The sequence below is a fragment of the Cupressus sempervirens genome, chromosome 5 (genome assembly GCF_028749045.1).
Source record: "Cupressus sempervirens isolate cs-2001-9-10 chromosome 5, ASM2874904v1, whole genome shotgun sequence".
Lineage (NCBI taxonomy): Eukaryota > Viridiplantae > Streptophyta > Pinopsida > Cupressales > Cupressaceae > Cupressus > Cupressus sempervirens.
In genome coordinates this window covers 374,613,354-374,633,176 of record NC_143122.1, presented here as the reverse complement: position 1 = coordinate 374,633,176, position 19,823 = coordinate 374,613,354, and the positions used below count along the sequence as shown (strand labels likewise).

Below are 19,823 nucleotides of genomic sequence, written 5' to 3'. Positions count from 1 at the left end.
TTACTTCAGCAATATTGTCATAATACTTCAGCCCATGCTTACGAACTTGCTGCTACAATACTTTGTCCTCCAATCAGTCCACTACCTTCATAATACCATTCCCTCCAAGCGGCATAAGCGTCGGACAAGTAGTGAAGAAGATATGAGCAAAATATCAAATCTGCCTGTAGCCGGAAATGCAACTAAACTGCCTGATAATGAAGCCAATAACAAAAAATTCCAAAGGCCAAACCCCAAGGGAATGACGTCTAGAATGTTACAAGAGAGGATAGACGTCCTCAAATGCCAAGAACGGAGCTGCAACTCACACACCAATTTCTTCTCATATTCAACCTCCCTAATGAAGCTACAAATGCTTCCTTTTATTCTATTCCCACGGGTCCGCTCAACTCATATGGGCAATGTGGGATAAAGATGTGTAATATAAAACATATATTAAAATACCCCTTATGTCTCCCTTGGGTACACATCACCATAAAATAAATATTAAAGTAACACTTTAATATTTTACAGTTAAATTAGACGTTACTTTAATAAAACTTCAGGCATTAAAATGTATTAGCAATCGGACTCCGAATAATACGAGTGATAGCTCATCGGAAAGCTCTCACCGAGGAGTATTGAATCCAATCACCAAAATTGACCTGCACTGTATCCTGCCGACTTACTAAAAATAGTAAGTATGCCTGAAACTGAGTAAATCAACTTCGTTTTGGCCCAAACTGGAAATGACTAGGCCAAAACACTCCAAGATCCCATTAAACCCTTCGTTAGCCCTCGGGACCATGTAGAACAAGGCTAACGCACACACACCTGGTCAACTGCTAAAATGGGGACATTACAATCTGTATAAGAATCACATTATCTGGGACTGCTCATGCACCCCTTCTGAGAGAGGTGTGCTAATGTTATATTTACATCCTCCAATGGTCTCCAACACCAGAATGATGTCTGTCTTGATTTCCACAATGATTATTTCAGTCGACTCCCTTAAGTTGTAATACGCAGTTTACTTGAATTTGTGTGTACAGATATGTCTTCAAAAACTTTTGCTTGCTATTAGACTCAGAACTCGTCCAATGAATATTTTTGTGCATCATGCATCCCTATTCTGGATAATATGCATCCATAATAGCATCTTCAGTTTGCTTCAGAAAGATGAAAGTTATTAAAAATGCTCCAATATCTGTATAAGAATCACATTACCTGGGACTGCTCATGGACCGCTTCTGAGAGAGGTGTGTTAATGTTATATTTACGTCCTCCAATGGTCTCCAACACCAGAATGATGTCTGTCTTGATTTCCACAATGATTATTTCAGTCGACTCCCTTACGTTGTAATACACAGTTTACTTGAATCTGTGTGTACAGATATGTCTTAAAAAACTCTTGCTTGCTGTCAGACTCAGAACTCGTCCAATGAATATTTTTGTGCATCATGCATCCCTATTCTGGATAATACGCATCCATAATAGCATCTTCAGTTTGCTCCAGAAAGATGAAAGTTATTAAAAATGCTCCAATATGATCATGCGTTCAGTTGTGTAATGATGCCTAATAGACATTCATGGCCCCATGATTCCACTTGCAGTGAGGTTAGGAAGAAGAATTGGTTTTCTCCAAACTCAGGATATTTCTAGGTACATCCACAATAAGAACTAAGCATTAACAGACAAGAAATGTTCCAACACTCCACTCTTCTTTAAACTTTTAGTCTCCACGATATTATTGAAGCTCGAACCAATCTATAGCTGAAGCTGAAGATACTCTGACCCTTGAGACAACTGGGTACTTCAAAGTAAGCATGATACCTCAGAAATGATGTCCAATATGTAATATTTCACTTCATCAATACTCAAAGGTAATGTTAGCTATTGGGTGTTTTTATGTTGGTTCATGTTTGAAGACCATATAGTCTTTCCATTGTGGATGAGGCACAAGAATCTTCGCGTTCTCTAAAATGAGTCACGGTAATGCTCACGCTAAATTAAAAATGATTCCAACTCTCAGTTAAATTCAGCAGTTCTTGGAAACAACTTCCAACTCCATCACAAATCTTCCACGCGATTCAGGACATTTCACTCTTCTATAAAAATTACATTAACATGTAGAGAGACATTCAATGCATACTGATTCTGAAACTTCATTCTTGATAATTGACAGACCTTTTAAATAATTATAATAAGAATGTCATGCCCAACATTAGAAACAATTGAAACCTTAGATAGGTAGCATTAATCCAATCATTAATTTCCAACATATCCGTAAACAATAATAGCTCCCTTCTTGGTGCGCATCCAATGAAGAATTTGTACTCCAAAAAAAATAAAAAAAAAATATATATATATATATATATATTACACATATATATGAAAATATATATGTCTCACATTAAAAAAAAGTCCCCGCATTAAACTTCATGTTTTTCCAATACGAAGTATTGATGCCGCAACATACAAATATTTCCTCCTGCACTGATATAAAGCTTCCACAAATAATTATCAAACAAAAACTTCTACCATGCAATTCCGTATTACTATTATCTCAGGCAAACCCACTATAGTTTCCTTTAATATTTTATTTTGCATTAAACACCAACCTTTTGAGATATATACCAGGGAAAGAAATGCTAAAGTGTTGATTTTAACATTTGTAAATGATACTTACGGCTAGACTTTAGAAAACCTTGGACAATCATTAAACTTTATTAATCCACTGTCAAATAAGACTGCCCTAATTGCTCAATAAAAGTTCATGAGTCTATACCAAGACGCAATCCATTGGCTACAATTTTGAAGCTGTTGTGTTTATTCTTTATAATCATTTTTTAAATAACCTTCACAATATGGCAAGATCAATGCCTTGATACCACTGTAATACCCCTAATAGGATATTTGTTTCGAAACCCTTAATGTAAACTCATAAATTTTTATCAAATAACTCCATGCAATGATTTTCCAATTTTTCCAACAAACTTTAATAAACAACCAGATAAAGCAGTCCCAATATATTATTGCATAAAATCTCCACCAGAAAATACATGTATTTCATTGCCAGTTCTTAAATAAAATAAGCCAGAAATCCAATTGTAGATATAGACACTACAACAAGATTGGATATAAGAAAAGAAGAACTTGGAATACAATGTGAAACTTGTGCGGGATGTCTCCAATTGACAATGGGTTTTCGTGCACTGCCCAAACTTGAGGGTTTTCATCCTTTCACCTGCTGAAAGCTTCTTTTAAGAATAACTCTCTAAGAGAGAAAAGTGAATCCAAATCACATGCCAAGTAGCTGGAAATGAGCACCATCTTCCCTTTTAAGAACAAACAGGTGACTTTTCGCATTCCCATTTCTATTTCTTTATTTCCACCACTTAAGGAAATAAAGTGCACATAGATAATAAAGTGACATTAACAATATCAGCTTAAGTTATAAAGTCACTTTATATTAAATCTAAAAATGATGAGTTTGCCGAGTTACTAAAAATAGTGAGTGCCTAGAAACCCCACTAAAACAACCCGATTAGCTTGAAATTGAAATCACCTAGGCCAAAAACATTCTTTGACCGTATAGAAAACCTAGTTTGTCTGTGGGAACAAGGTAAAATGGGCTAATGGCGCAACCAAAATCATTGACTAGTAAAGAGGACTTGAGAAAAAACAAATCATACTTTGTCGAATGGCTTTGGCTGTTGTTTAGACCATCAAATAACAAATTCATTAGAAGAAGAAAATCAAGTTAGCAAGCCGAAATAACTTACTAGGTCATCAATGAGGCCTTCGATATCAAATGGTCTGTAGAAGTTATGGAATCACAATTCAAACCAGGATCAACTAACTCAAAACAATATATGATCCCTTCAGAGACTCTTGTTAGCATTTATTGCATATTGATGCTATATAATGTAGTTAGGTGTTTTTTCAAAGGTGTAATAACCCCAATAGGTTATAACTTCTTCAAACACCAAAAATCTTTATACTTCAGTTGTTTGACATTTCGTCAAACACTTTACAAGCAAGCTTTGATACCACTGTAATGGCCATCCTCAAATCTGCCCTCAAAAATGCTGATGAAAGCTCAAGGAATTTCATCAAACAATTCACATGCAAGAGACATATGACTGATATAGTATTTCAGCTTGCTTTAAATGACTTTTTTCCAATTTGCATCAATGAGAATCTAGTGATAGAAGATTACAATGAACTACACAATGACCTAACATGAGTGTGCTCCTAATTTTGACAATATTCAATGCATATATTATGATCTAAGCATGAGAAAAGAACACCTACAGCCAACTGGCATTTTTGCAAACAGCTGGTATGCAAACTATCTAGTTGATAAATAATGAGATTGAATTGCTTAAATGACACCAGCAACTATTATCTTTTTTATTGCAATCAAATTTCTAATACAATGCTCATGAAATATGGCCAAGACTTTGGCATTTACATGGATTACCAAAATGACAATGCTGGTATAATGCACACTTACAGCTGAAACTTATAATACCCTAAAAAAAACAATACTAACAAGGGAACCTGGTTGTAGATGGCTGTAATGATTTTCCTTCAATGCTGCCCCTTCTGCTTTACTTTTTCGAAATGCTTTTTCAGCTTGCTTTTTCGGTTCCGCTTTTTCTGCTTGCTCTTTCGATTTTTCTTTTTCCACCTACTTTTTCAGTTCCACTTTTTCCGCTTGCGTTTTTCGATTCCGCTTTTTCTCCTTGCTTTTTCGGTTCCATTTTTTCGGACTGCTTTTTCGTTTCTGCTTTTTCGGATTGCTACCCTGTTGAATCTCAAGACCATATCTTTCAATGGCATCAAGATTTTCAGCTTGAAGAGATTTCGTCCTTCAAACTATTGAGACATAACCTCCAGAAAATTCTCCAATTTCTTTGATATTTCCAACCATACTTAAAAGAAGCTCTTCCATTTCTTTTATAGTGTTCTCACAAGAGCTCCATCCTTCGTTTTCTCAATGTGGGATAAAACATAACTCCCTTTATGTAACTTATGTCTCCAATGTGTTATAAAATAAAAGGGACTCTTTTAATTTAAATATTTCTCACAAACTATAGTCTATGCATTAATAAAGTTAAATATTTAAATTTAACTTTATAAAATAGCTTTATCAATGCAAAACAAATCTTATCAATGATAAACAAGTCTTCTTGCCGATTTTAAACAATTACTATCGACATACCGTTGCCACTGGATGTCCACCCATGCCCAAGATGACTTACTATAAATAGTAAGTATGCCCAAAGTTGTCTCAAAACCCCTCAGAAAGACCTGCAACTGAAACTATCTAGGCCAAATGGCCTCTAAGCCCCTTTAATGTCCTAGTTAGCCTACGGGACCGTGGGGAAATAGGCTAACGACAACATCATGCTATGAATGCGAAAAAGGGGACATTACAGTCCGCCCTTCCCAAAATTGCTTGTCCCCAAGCAATGGCCGAACAACAACCCAATCAATCCACTTGGATCCCAAATGTAGTCACGAACTATACTGCTGTTAGTCAACATAGGCTCCTGCAACAACCTCTGAAAATTAACCAAGAGGAATCCATAATCAAATTGGCGAATACAACTCACCCAAACTCCAAAGTTAGGAACCCATGAGAAACAAGCTCTCGAAATATCAAAACCCAAGTAGAGTAGATAACCCAAACTGCCAACACAGTAAATACCATCAACGCATCTCACTGGTCTATATGGAATGTACAATCCAACTCTGCAACAATGGTGGCCACTCCCACATGAAACTGCACCAAATACAAAGAATCCACACACTATACATCTACTGCAGTTAACACAACTCTATAGATTACGGGCCACTGTCTCATAACCATAACTCCCATGCACCACTGATGGTGAAAAGACATCACAAGATAAACAGCAAGAAATGGAACCCAAACCAAATCTGCCTGCCACCAACTCCTTAACACAAGGATCAAATGCTAAGTGATGTACATACCCTGCAGTATAATGCTGATAAAAAGAACCAATCCCAGTCAACAGATCACCATGAACAAGTGATACAACCCACTGTAACTGATCACCAGCTAAGTCAGGAGATGTCATAACCAAAAGAGTAGAATCAATAACAACAACCGCTGAAGCATCACTCCCAAACTCCTTCTCTAAGTCATGTATTATCAAGCTATCAACCACAGAACCTATTGCCATGTCATGCCCATCACAACTCTCATCCTGTGGCGTCAAACCATCCCATAGCTGATGACAAGCACTAGGAATCAAAGTATATCTCCATATCATCATCTCATCAACATGGTCATCAAAGGTAAATTGATGAGCATACCTCACAGTGTAATGCCGATGGAATGCGCCAATCTTAGTTAGTGGCTCAGACTGCAACCCAGATGAAACTAACTGCAATCGATCACTAACCAAGCTGGAACTAATTACTACCTTCGAAGACATTGCCAAGGGAGTAGTATCACTAGCAAGAACCATGCCAACTGTCGGCTCACCAACATCACACATGATCTTTGATACAACATCTCTAGTCTCCGTGCCATCAGTACTAGAGGCCACCACCATGTCAGGCATACCACAACAATCTGCTATAGCACCCAACTCAACTGAACCTGACTCTAGTAGGAACGGAACCGATATGCCAATGTTAGTATCAAGGGTGGATGCATACCCATCTCCACTATCTCTGACAATCTCGACCATGGACATCCTCGGATCAGTAGACACCACAGCTTGTGACTGTACAGAATTTGGTAAAGACTGCAGTCGCTCTAACTCCATGATCACCTTAGCCAAATGAAAGTGTGACTCCTCCAAAGCCAACTGTGTACTCTCAAGAATCTCAGAAGTCACCTCGAGCTGCTGAGTAAGCTCACTCACCTCATCTTCCTTGGCTAATAATGCATCGTATGCTGTACTCCCCCACTCCATAAGATAATCTCTATTGGCTACCAACTGCATATAATCCTGTCTCAGAATCCGAATAGCCTCCCATAAAGAGTGGATCTTTGTCAAGGAAAGATAACTACCTCCCTGCTCATCAATAGTAGGACAACCCCATCCATAAACTGCTAACAACTGACGAGCAGCGTCGAAATGCTGGCAAGCGATAGAAATGTCTCGCTCACTAACTCTCAACTGACTAGACACATGATGGCACTGGCTAGATTGTCTCCTACAAACCTCCTCTAACACACTGTCTAAAGGAGCATCCTCAAAGTTACTAGTCTCTAGACTATTACCATCCATATCCTGCGAATCAACTCCAAAGCTCATATCAACATACGTAGTATCAAAAACTGTAGCATCGCTGTCCAACCCCTCCGTACCATAAAAAACTGTTGAGGAAACTAAGTCCTCAAAACTATCCACAACATCCCCCTGGGTGTCGTCTGTAATAATTAGATCCTGGGACTCTCCTGTAAACTCTGTCATCTTTGAGAAATCATCAACATGTGACCTGACTGTAAAAGAAAACTGAGTCCCTGCTATAAGCGCTAACTCTCGAACTGAGCTCACCTCAAGACAAAGCTCGTCCACATGTCTCTCAGAATCCTGGAGAGCCAACTGAATACACACCAAGGAATTCCGAGTATCCTCTAGCTCATGAGAAAGTTGGTCATCCTCCTCCTTCTTCTTCAATGCATCTAAATAGATCCCTGCAAGATTAAGGAGATGATCGCGATCTAAAAGTCGGTGTATGTAACTTACCTTCATTGCTTCCATGCCTTCCTTGATCTGCTGTAAGTCGTCACAAGAAGAACCTGTTGTGACTCCTTTCTATCTCTCCTGTAGTTGAATCATCCAAATGTGATTCTCAATCAATCCATACATCCTGTCATGATGAGATAAAGTCGCGACAATATCCTTGTCCCTTGTCTTCAGCTGGCTTGCCAAACCAAGTGAAGAGCTACTAGCCTCTATCTCATGTGAAGAAGCATCCAACTGTGCTTGATACTCATTTTCTGCAAAGTCCTGAATGCTCACTTTTTAATCAACTGTACTATCCTCAAACATGACAGTATCCTCAACTGCTGTAACTTCATCCAGCCCAACTGTACTGGAATCACTATCTGTGTCAATCATGCAATCCGATGTGCCTATGATATCACCTTCTGATGCAACTGGCTCAACCTGCACAACATCTAAAACCCCTTCTTCCTGTGAAGATGATGCAGATAAACCATTACTTGAAGATGTGCTGAAGTCTCCCTGTATCGAATCTGCATGTCTGTTAAACTCCTCATACAAGTTTCTGCCTGTCATAGGGAAGGTATGATCCTTAGGCCTATCAAAGCGTTCAGTCAGTCTCTCTGAGAACTCCACATATGAGGTAATGTGTGCATGACCCATAGTGACCATACCATGATGCCACCACTTGTGTGCTAACCCATCCAGGTGAATTGCTGCATACTTAATAGCTTCTTTCTCAGGCATAGGGTTCATTTGAAAGTATGTGTCAAGCTTTTGAACCCAAGCTCTTGCTGTAGACTTCCCCGAACCATCATAATATGGTAACTGAAGTTTCCCTACTTTCTTCTGTAGCTCATAGCTCTGGTTCCTGTCATGTCCACGTGGCATATGCTTCATCCGCACATCTATATACTCCCTAAAGGTAATTGCAGCAATAAAATTTGGACCTCCGGCTTCCCAATCTCTCCTCAGTTGGTCCTGTATATCAGTGATCTGGGGCTCTGGTACGGGCTGCTCTAGAGCTCTAGGAGGAAATATGGGAATCATGGGCCGCGAACTCACTGTCCTAGTTTGCTGGGGTGCATGACCGAAATTGTTCCCAACTTGTTCGCCTCCATTATGTGCCCCATCCTGATTATTACCATTCTGATTATTTCCTCCACCCACATTAGCATTCAACCCCATTTGACAAGCCATCATCTGCATCATAAGCTCAAATCTCTGACTCTGTTCCTATGCTCTTTGCTCTGCTGATCGCTGTCTCTGTGCTAAGGTGTCTAATAATTGTAAGAATCTTTCCTTTCCCTGATCTGGACCGACATTCATTTTGTCAAACAGTTTTCTCTTTATCTGGCTATTCCAAATTCCCTATAAGACCTCCATAGGATGGCAAGACTTATAGCTCTGATACCACTGTAATGACCCCAATAGGTTATAACTTCTTCAAACACCAAAAATCTTTATACTTCAGTTGTTTGACATTTCGTCAAACACTTTGCAAGCAAGCTCTGATACCACTGTAATGACCCTCCTCAAATCTGCCCTCAAAAATGCTAATGAAAGCTCAAGGAATTTCATCAAAGAATTTACATGCAAGAGACATATGACTGATATAGTATTTCAGCTTGCTTTAAATGACTTTTTTCCAATTTGCATCAATGAGAATCTAGTGATAGAAGATTACAATGAACTACACAATGATCTAACATGAGTGTGCTCCTAATTTTGACAATATTCAATGCATATATTATGATCTAAGCATGAGAAAAGAACACCTACAGGCAACTGGCATTTTTGCAAACAGTTGGTATGCAAACTATCTAGCTGATAAATAATGAGATTGAATTGCTTAAATGACACCAGCAACTATTATCTTTTTGATTGCAATCAAATTTCTAATACAATGCTCATGAAATATGGCCAAGACTTTGGCATTTACATGGATTACCAAAATGACAATGCTGGTATAATGCACACTTACAACTGAAACTTATAATACCCTAAAAAAAACAATACTAACAAGGGAACCTGGTTGTAGATGGCTGTAATAATTTTCCTTCAATGCTGCCCCTTTTGCTTTACTTTTTCGAACTGCTTTTTCGGCTTGCTTTTTCGGTTTCGCTTTTTCCGCTTGTTTTTTCGATTCCGCTTTTTCCACCTGCTTTTTCAGTTTTGCTTTTTCCGCTTGCTTTTTTCGATTCCACTTTTTCCGCCTGCTTTTTCGGTTACGCTTTTTCGGACTGCTTTTTTGTTTCTGCTTTTTCGGATTGCTACCCTGTTGAATCTCAAGACTATATCTTTCAATGGCGTCAAGATTTTCAGCTTGAAGGGATTTCGTCCTTCAAACTATTGAGACATAACCTCCAAAAAATTCTCCAATTTCTTTGATATTTCCAACCATACTTAAAAGAAGCTCTTCCATTTCTTTTATAGTGTTCTCACAAGAGCTCCATCCTTCGTTTTCTCAATGTGGGATAAAACATAACTCCCTTTATGTAACTTATGTCTCCAATTAGTTGAGGGGCAATTGGTTGGAAGAGTGATACTTTGTTGTGAGAAGATATTGAAACCTTTGTTGGGTAGAGATAGAAGTAGTTAATGAAAAATAGTCTTCCAATACAAGAATTCATGAATGCAGCAAGAACAAACTAACTTGACAAGAACTTTTCTTTCCTGCGAAGTGCCATGGCAGCCTAATCACATAAGCACAAGTAAAATGGCAAAGGTGCTAGAGGAAGATAAGTCAGCAAAGAAAGTATGGACTGACAACAAAGAAGGCACGGCTGCTAAAGTTTGGTTCTAACACAATGACAGAATGAGTTGAAACAAAAAGAATTCGTCATTGTTGTAGGTGAGGGGTATACAAGTCTCTATATTGGTGACTTGGAGATTATTTTTGATAAACCTTGTTAAAAAAATGAGTTTTTGGATGAATCTATGGTTCATCATAATGCTGTCCCACCATTTTGACGTGAGGATTTTATGGTCTCGTCCATTGAGTCAGCTGATACTGATGGGTGTAGTGTTCCTATAGATAAAAGAAAACTAGAAAATGTAATGTTGTGAGTGGCCAAGTCACTTTGATGACTTAGAGAAAAGGCCTTAAGCATTGCAGATTTGAATGACCAATTATTAGTCGCGAAGGAGAAGATTTTGCGAGTATTATCAAGGGCAGATGTTTCTATTAAATACATTGCAGATCTTATTTGGGAAACTCAAACTTAGGAGAGGAAAAGGGAGTTTTGAATGGAGTCACTAGTGCGTAGCTACACACAATTGAAGAATTATAGGTAAAAAGGGTATCATATTACATGCAGCTGTTCATGCATAGCGATTTGGCTATCAAGTTTGCAGAAGACTAGGAAAAGGTGGTTGACAATCTTTGCCACCAGTTAAGTATGGCTCATTTCTCACTATATAGAGAAAAACCTATGAAACATGGAACTAATATAAGGATCATGGAGAATAAGCGAATTATTGAAGGCATTAATGAAATCCATAGGGATGAAATAGTTGATAGTATATCCAACATTTCTTACAGTAAGGAGTTTTAGTGTGTTGAGGATGAGGAGGAAGTTAATTTCTGAATTTTATTGATCAATCTTCACCTAATATAGTTTGTAGCTATGAGATAGCTTCTATAATAGGTTTTGTTGGAATTTTTGAGAGGGGTATACTTGATAGATCAGGACTTGTGTTAAGAAACCAAATTTTGTAGAAGAGAAGAATGAGCCATATGGAAACACTAACCAAAGGTATGGGACAAATGCTGATTTTATGGTTATGAACAACTGATTCAGGAGCATATTAGGTTCCGAGTGATCTTGCATCAACCAATAATATTCTGTTTCCAGTTTTCTTAGTTTGCCATTATTTCAGTCTATTGATTGATTCCACGATCCTTGATTTCTTTGAGTTAACATTTGTGATGTTCAGAGTTTGATATGAACTTGTTCTTGTTCCTAAGTTCACAACTTGTTTGGGTCTCTAGTTGTGATTCATTCTCTCTCAAGTAGCTTGTTCTTGCCAATTTCCTTGACCGTTAGTGGATTTCAGTCTTGTGATGGAAATCTACGACCGTGTGTCTTTAGTGGTGCTTCTAACTATGTTCTTGGATCATGTGAGGACATAAATATGGAGCTGCAAGTCTTCAAATCGTTTATGCCTTGTGTTTCCCTTTGATTTGGGAATGGATCTATTTATCGTAATATGTTTCCTGTTTTTTGGGGAATGTTATGGATCGTATGTCTAACCTGAATGTCACTTGCCCATATATTGTAATGTAATATATCTCTTGAAGGCGATAGTTGAGAGCATTGATGTAAAAATCGCTTGAGGAGATTAATCGCCTAGGCCTGAAAAAGTTTAATCGGGAAAAATCGGGAAAAAATCGGGGAAAAAATCGGGAACTAAAAAACCACTAAATTTTAATAAAAAAATGCGATTTTTTTTACAGAATTCAATGTTTTTTTGCATCTAATGACTTAATTACTAACAATACATAAGAAACAATCATGTTTAGATTTATATCAATGCAAAAAGAGTTATTAATCGGTAAATTACTAACAAGTAAGTAGTGACAAGTTGTAAATTACTAACAACTAACAAGTTCACAACACATGAGAAGTATTCTCATAAATAAAGTGTCAAATGTAAAGAGTTCAAATAAGCACATCAACATGACTACAAATAAGTACAAATGTCAAATACAGGACTACATCTTCCTCTTCCCAGTCACTTTACTAGCGAGTGCGGGAGAGGGTAAAGCTCTAGAACTAGAACCCCGCAGGGTTTGTGCCCGTGTCTGTATCTATGCCAATGCAGGAGATGGTGTAGCTATAGAACTAGATGTCGGTATCTCCACATTCGCTGCGCGCAAGATGTCAAGGTCCTCTGCAGTAAGCTCAATGTCATCATCCTCATCATCGCCCTCCTCGATGTCATCCAAATCGATGTCATATCCAGTTCCACCCCCTTCCTCCTCCGCAACCTCCTCCGCAGCCTCCCTCTCCAAATTGGAGATGTCCTATGTAAATAAGGGAGCCTGCTCCTGTGCCGTCCAATCATAATAAGGATCTATCTCATCCAAATCGATTGGCCCAGGAGGATCTTGTTGCGCCTTTTTCATGCGCAATTTAAGATTATATTGCACATAGACCATGTCATTCATCCTCTTTTGGGACAACCTGTTTCTCTTTTTTGTGTGGATGGCCTCAAACAAACTCTAGTTGCGCTCACAATGTGATGCGCTACAAGGCTGTGATAGGATTCTGAGAGCAAATTTTGCAAGATTTGGAGTGCTTGCACCCCAAGTGGTCCACCAAGCCACTGCATCACAAAAATTGTACAAGTTAGAAAATACTAATAGACAACAAAAAATGAAACATAAATATTAATTTAGCATTTGAGATTCAGAAGTTTGCAAATGTATTACCTGGGGTTTGTGTAAGCCTTGCTCTCTTGCAGAGAGAAGTGGAGAACACCTTGCCTCCTGCTGAAGTGAAGATCTCCTGCTCAGCGATGATTTTATCTCTTGTTTCCTTGCTGGTTACCATCTTTTCGACGCACTCACTTAGGCCTCTGATGACCTCTCCATCAGGATCTGCATATGTACCATTAGCCCTAAAACCAAAAACGAAAAACAAATAAGTCTTCCAATTTTAGTACACACCCAACACCCTACGAAAGCAAAATGAATTGAAGTCTTCGTTAACTTAAATTTGAGTAAGAATGAGCTTACAGTATACCTAAAACGTGGGTTGAGGAAATATCCTGCTGCATGAATGGGTTGGTGAAGTTGATTATTCCACCTTCTATCAATGATCTGCCAAATGGGTTCATATTTGATGCTTTCCCCCTCGTAGTAATTTTTGACAGATTCTTTGGCCTTGTCCATGGCCTCATATAGTTCACCCATTGGCGTTTGGTCTCCATCAACCAAACGCAAAACTCTGACTAAAGGCTCGGACACCTGCAATATAAATTTGAAATTAGTTGACAAGTTACAAAATTATTATTTACTTGAGTTACAAACTTAGTATGTTATAAAGTTGTAAAGTGTAAACTAAAACTTAAAGTTTTGTAGTTACCTTTACTATTTCATCAGCCTTATCTTCCAATTGTGGACATTACATGGAACCTTTGAAAGGATGGGTGAAGGGATTCAACTCCATCATGCTTACTGAAGCAATTAAGAAAACATGTGACATGGTAATATCCTCCTCTATTTCTTCCAAGAGTTAGTCACATACCAAACCACCCCTTGCTCTGAAGAAAAAGATAACAAACCCCAACCAAAAAAGTCATCACTGGGTGAGGCCACTAGGTAAGAGCTTAGGAGAAGAAAGCTTTGTTTTAATGTAAGAAGCCATGGGAACTAGGGCACCGATGCATGGACAAAGGAAAAATCCACTATATTGAGGCGATGTTCATCGAGGAGCATAAAGAACTTGAAACCAAAGAAGGTCAACAAGCTTCCAAAGAAGTTAACATCAACCGTGTAGAGAGAATTTCCATGTTGGTACGACAAGGAGGTGCTATCCCAACATTTGTTAGTCCTTCAAGGTGCATTGTATTTTGAGTACAGGTTACACTCTAGGGATAACGAGTTGTGGTCATGCTCGATAGTGAGGCGACACTTTCATCAACATGTCACTTTGTGAACTGAAAGGGTTTGCACATGGAGGCACATCAAGGGTTCGAAGTGAAGTTGGTAGGAGGAAACCTCTTGTCACATAACCATATGGTCCCACAACTAAGCATTACCAAGGGAAACTATACAGTAACATATGACTTATTTGTATTGGATCTTGATGACTTGGAGCTTATATTGGGCATATAGTGGATGGAGACTCTTGATTAGTACGCATAGTGCTTCAAGAGGATGGCATTCTCCTTTGAAGAGAATGGAAAAAGGGCAGTGCTGAGGGGGATGTCAAATGGAGGCTCAAAGGAAATCTCGGTACAAAAGATTGAGGCAATCTTCAAGCATGATGATTTTGTTTGGGCAATACACTACTTGGTTTCCAAAGAGCCTATTCATGGGGACTAGGCTTACTATCAAGATGATGAGCTTCAAACAATGTTAGATAAGCATAGCGTGCTCTTTTCTGACATCCCATCGAGTATACCTCTGTACCGTAGCTTTGAGAACACATGAGTTGGAAGGAGCCAAGCCTGTCATCACCACACCCTACTTCCATCATAACAACTCTGAGGATGAGATAGAGAAGATGATCCAAGAACTCCTTGAAAAAGGAAGAATTGGACCCAATTCTAGACCCTTTCCATCATCAGTAGTGTTAGTAAAGAAGGATGGATCGCTTTGGATGTGTGTGCACTACTGTGCGTTGAACAAAACAATCATAAAAAATAGCTATCCTATTCCCAAGATTGACAAGTTGTTGGATTGGCCACATCCCAAAACTCTCTCAAATTTTCATAGATTCTTTGAGTGCTCAGTTTCTACAAAAAGTTTTTTGAAGTGTTTCTCATTGCTTAGTGAACCACTAATAGATTTGACAAAGAAGGGATCTTTCCATTGGGCTGAGCGGGCACAACACACCTTCGACAAACTGAAGGAACTCATGAGTACATGTTCTATTCTGGCACTACTAGACTTCATTCATCCCTTGAAGTGTGACGTGTCAAGAGAAGGCATTGGACAATGTTAATGTAGGACCATCACCCCATTGTGTTCGAAAGTTGGAACCTCTTAGAAGCATAATGAGTATACTTCCATCTATGACAAGGAGATGCTCGCCATTATTCATGCACTGATGAAGTTTTGATTGTGTGTACAAACCATAGTAATGTGAATCGGAATCGTATCGGAATCGGCACGGCCGAATCGAATCATGAATCGGGGATGAATCGTCGGTGAATCGGCAAATTTGAAAAAACCCTTTAAATGTAAAGATTTTAACAATTTAAGACTTATTTCATGCATCCTTTATTGAATATAACTTAAAAACACTATAACATCATCAAATAGAATCTAACATACATAAACATGAAACATAAAATCCATCACATACGTAACTATGTTATCATTATGTACTAAAATGTAAATTGTATGCTAGCTGAAGTAAATAAAAATCAAATGATCATAATGATTCAAATCATTGAATCAGTAAGATGAAATCATGAAGATCTAGAAGACATCAAATTATAAATGTATGTATAAATCTAAGATGAAGATCCATGAAAGTTTGAAACATATGCCTATCAGTGATTCAGTATCACTATCAATATCTATACAATGCAAACAAAATATAAAAACAAGGCTCCAGCTCAAGCCTCATCATCCTCATCATCATCCTCTAGCTCTGCTGCAGCCTCAACCTCAGCCTCTGAGTATCCAGTTTGCCTATGAGAAAGGCGTGTAAGGTAGGTCCTAGAGGACCGCCGAGCCATGTCCCCTGCATGGACAATGGGCTCATGAATAACGTTGCTAGGGCCTGTGTCTGTGCGTGCGCGTGTGCGTCTACCAATGCCTGAATGTGCTCTAGCTGCCTCCTCTGCCCTAGCCACAGCCTCAGCCTCTACATCCACCTGGTCAACCCATGCACGGTCTTCCTCAGTGAAGACTGGGTCCACGGTCTCTGTGATCCACTCTGATTCTGGATCAATCTCCTCTAGAATGATCAGAGAGGAGTCAGTGCCCAAAATCTGTCTAATCGTAAGACGAAGGTTGTAATGAACAAAGACAAGATCATTCAACCTCTGCATTGTCAACTTGTTTCTCCTCTTCGAGTGGATGTGCTCGAACATTGACCAACTGCGCTCACATCTAGAAGCGCTGCTCGGCTGACTCAGAATGCGGATGGCAATTTTTTGAAGGTTTGGGATTGTGGCCCCAAACATTTGCCACCTTCTATCTGAAATAAGGAAAAAATAAAAACAATTAGTCTCATTTACAAATTACAACTCTAAAATTAATGCATTATATAATCAACTTTAAGTTTAGAATCTAGATTCATGAACATTGAATATATTATTTAATTTTTACCTGGCTGTAGTGTTGTCTGAGCATTTATGGCCATCCTGCCAGAGAAAAGTGGCCCCTCCTTATTGTTGAACTGGTCTAGCTCAACAATCGCAGCAGCGCTATTTTCATCGCTACTCAATCTCTGAAACACTGTGTATAAGCCAGTGAGAACCTCCGCATCCGCCTTGAACTCAGGACGGAAACGAAATGCCGAATTCAGATAGTAAGCTGCTGCGTGGATGGGTCGATGGAGCTGATTCTGCCATCTCCTATCGATGATGTCCCAAGTAGGGCCATACCTCTCCTGCACTCCTGCATATTGGGCTCTGATGGCCTCCTTGGCCCTATCCATGCCCTCATAAATGTAGCCCATAGAGGGCTTCTCCCCATCAGCAGTTCGTAGCAAAGCTACAAGGGGCTCAGTGACCTACATATAAAGTAAAACAAAAAATTTGAGTCAAAACTTAAATATAAAATAATATTACTTAAAGTAAAAGCAAAATACTAAATGTTAAATTGCAATAAATTTACCTTAAGGATTTCTCTAGCGGGTTTCCAAAAACCATCCTCATCAAATATGCAATCCGCCACATCTAACCCTACAGTAGTCATAGCATAAGAAGAGCAAATCCACTCCTCCCCAACAAACATGCTCCTCAATCCATCCCTTGATGTCAACAAGGACTGCAAGGTGATGAAATTCGAGGCAAACCTCGTGATACCTGGGCGAGCTAACTCCTTGCCTTTTGTGTACTTCCTCATTGTGCTAAGGACAAATGCATGATTATAAATGAATTTGCATATATTTTTTGCCCTTTCCACACATGACTTGACAAACTCAAGTTTGCCAATTTCCTCCAACATGAGGTCAATGCAGTGTGACGCACAAGGGGACCAAAATATGGTGGGGTGCCTCTCCATCAAAAGTTTACCTACAACAATTTTAAGTCAATTAGAAACTCAAATTTCAAAATTCAAATAAATTTATTTTCAAAACTTGCAAAGTTAAAAGTTTACCTGCTGCAACATAATTTGTTGCATTATCCATCACCACCTGGATCACATTTTGTTCTCCCACCTCTGCTATAACTTCCTCAATAGCCTCACATAAATATGTGGCATTTTTCACATGTGCGGAAGCATCGATGGATTTTATGAACATGGTATATCCTACAAGTAACAAAACAACGAATTATAATATTAAATGGATCATTAACGAATTAGCATTCAACAAATCAAAATTTACAATATATGTAGGAAAGTAGAATGATCAATCACCTCCACAGGATACAAGAAAATTGAGGAGTGTTCTATTCCTCCTATCGGTCCAACCATCAGTCATGATGGTGCAACCCTTTGCAATCCATTCCTTTCGGTTCTCCTCGAGGTCAACCCTTATGTCCTCTACCATCTCATCTAGGAGGTATTTGCTCAACTCAGCCTCAGTTGGGGCTTTAAACCCCGGACCACAAATAACAACCACATCTATCATATTCTGCCAATAAGGAGCCCTGTCACAAATAAAAGTTTAGATGTCAAAGACTCAAATTATAAAACAAGTAGATATAATTAAAGTTTTACTTTTACTTTTAATTTTAGCTTTAAAGAAAACAAAGAAAAAAGAATCAATTACCTGGCTGCAATAATTGGAATGTTGCAAAAGTACCAAAATTTGCATATCTCCTTTCTGGCAGCATCGTGAATCTCCTTGTTCAAACCCATGCCCTCAAGCGTGGGTTGGGAACTAGGAGTAGTGCGGGGCACAAAGTAACTATCCATTCTGTTTTTCCGCACTCTAGGCTGCAATAGGTTGGTGTGGGACTCTGTCTCAATATATGACCGACTAGCACTAGCACTAGCACGAGCAGAAGAACTAGGATAAAAAGGAGGCCTAAAAGAACCCTCTCCAACACAACCTACGGATGCGGAAGCTGATGCAGATGCAGATGTGGATGCGGCTGTGGATGCGGAAACATGGGAGCCAATACCCCTTAACCCTTCAACTTGCATTTTCCTATTTGCTTTTTCTTTTTCAATTTTTTCTAATGCCATTAAGCAAGTGCGTTTTGCCTCAGGAGTTTGGTGAGTGCAAATTGTAACATCATGTCCAGGTATAGCAGCAATGTGAAATTTCAATCTATAAATACCCCGGGAAGTTATTTTTTCTTTACAAAACATGCATTTTGTTTGATATTTGGTTCTTCCAGGAAACTCTTCATTATATTTCCAACATTCATCTTTTTTACCCATTGAAATTTGCGAAAAATGAGAGCAAAGGCTGCTGCAATAAATTTTTTTATGTAAAATATCAAAGTTTGAAGCTAATAAAAATTAGAAAACAACAAACCCTAGCTTGCAACTTAGTAAAAATAAAGAGCATTCAAGATTTACACTAAAATTCTTGAAAACTATAGAAATTTAACAAAAAACGCATAATACACTAAAAATTTAACAAAAAATGCATAATACACTAACATGCAAGAAAAAAAAGAAGCACTTACCTCTTGCAAATGAGTTGAGGAGTGTTGATATTGGCTCCTTAATGCTCCCAAAGCAATTGATGGGCTCCCCAAATGGCCTGCTGATCTCTTTGGTGCTCCTCCTTCTTGCCGGTTGGAAACCTATGGCTTTTCTTTTCTCTTCTTCTCTCTCACTTTTCCTCTCTTCTACTCATGCTTCACAAATAGAAGGCCCTTTAGGGTTATAACAAAGAGAATAAGTCAAAAACAAAGTGAAAAAAATAAGTGATTTTAAAAAAAATTTCAACTTCCCTTTTTACATGCCGCGGGCGATTCATAGCCGATTTTTTAAGGCGATTTTGGCGATTTTTACATGAATCGCCTGAATCGGCGATTCAGGCGATTCATGGCCCAGAAATCGGCGATACTGATTCATGATTCAAAAAAAATCACCCAGGATGAATCGGGTCGCGGAATCGCCGATTCAGGCGATTTTTGGGTGATTCTCGTTACTATGGTACAAACCATAAAAGCTTGAAACTATTCGTGGAGCAGACGGATTTAAACAAAGAACAACAAAAGTGGGTGAGAAAAATCTAAAGTTTTGATTTTGACATTGAGAATGAAAAAGGTAGAAACAATATGGTGGCCTATGTGCTGTCAAGGAGACTTGCC

General features: G+C 38.6%; 3 protein-coding genes across 12 annotated transcripts in view; 1 reads left to right on the top strand and 2 right to left on the bottom strand.

Moving 5' to 3' along the window:
* LOC149556318 (phenylacetaldehyde synthase-like) overlaps positions 1-19,823 on the top strand; it is a 177,488-nt gene that overhangs the window by 99,923 nt on the left and 57,742 nt on the right. The gene's annotated exons all lie outside the window — the stretch shown is intronic.
* LOC149556321 (uncharacterized) lies at positions 12,743-15,558 on the bottom strand. Its single transcript, XM_089785865.1, has 4 exons — positions 15,505-15,558; positions 13,576-13,671; positions 13,135-13,351; positions 12,743-13,028 (listed from the first exon to the last, which is right to left on the bottom strand). Exons 1-4 carry the CDS (start codon positions 15,556-15,558, stop codon positions 12,925-12,927), a joined length of 471 nt encoding a protein of 156 aa, XP_089641991.1. The 3' UTR covers positions 12,743-12,924.
* LOC149556320 (uncharacterized) lies at positions 16,700-17,301 on the bottom strand. Its single transcript, XM_089785862.1, has 2 exons — positions 17,221-17,301; positions 16,700-17,116 (listed from the first exon to the last, which is right to left on the bottom strand). The coding sequence occupies exons 1-2, from the start codon at positions 17,299-17,301 to the stop codon at positions 16,700-16,702; spliced, it is 498 nt and encodes a 165-aa protein (XP_089641988.1).

What these genes read in the sequence shown, in the direction of transcription:
- LOC149556321 (XM_089785865.1), bottom strand. Translation starts at nt 15,558, where the DNA reads ATGATTCGATTCGGCCGTGCCGATTCCGATACGATTCCGATTCACATT. An exon ending in TTCCGATTCACATTACTATG is followed by an intron (nt 13,672 to 15,504) that starts GTTTGTACACAC and finishes TTTATATTGCAG; the next exon opens with GTGTCCGAGCCTTTAGTCAG. An exon ending in TGGACAAGGCCAAAGAATCT is followed by an intron (nt 13,352 to 13,575) that starts GTCAAAAATTAC and finishes TAAAATTGGAAG; the next exon opens with ACTTATTTGTTTTTCGTTTT.
- LOC149556320 (XM_089785862.1), bottom strand. Translation starts at nt 17,301, where the DNA reads ATGACTACTGTAGGGTTAGATGTGGCGGATTGCATATTTGATGAGGAT. An exon ending in CCGCTAGAGAAATCCTTAAG is followed by an intron (nt 17,117 to 17,220) that starts GTAAATTTATTG and finishes CTTTATATGTAG; the next exon opens with GTCACTGAGCCCCTTGTAGC.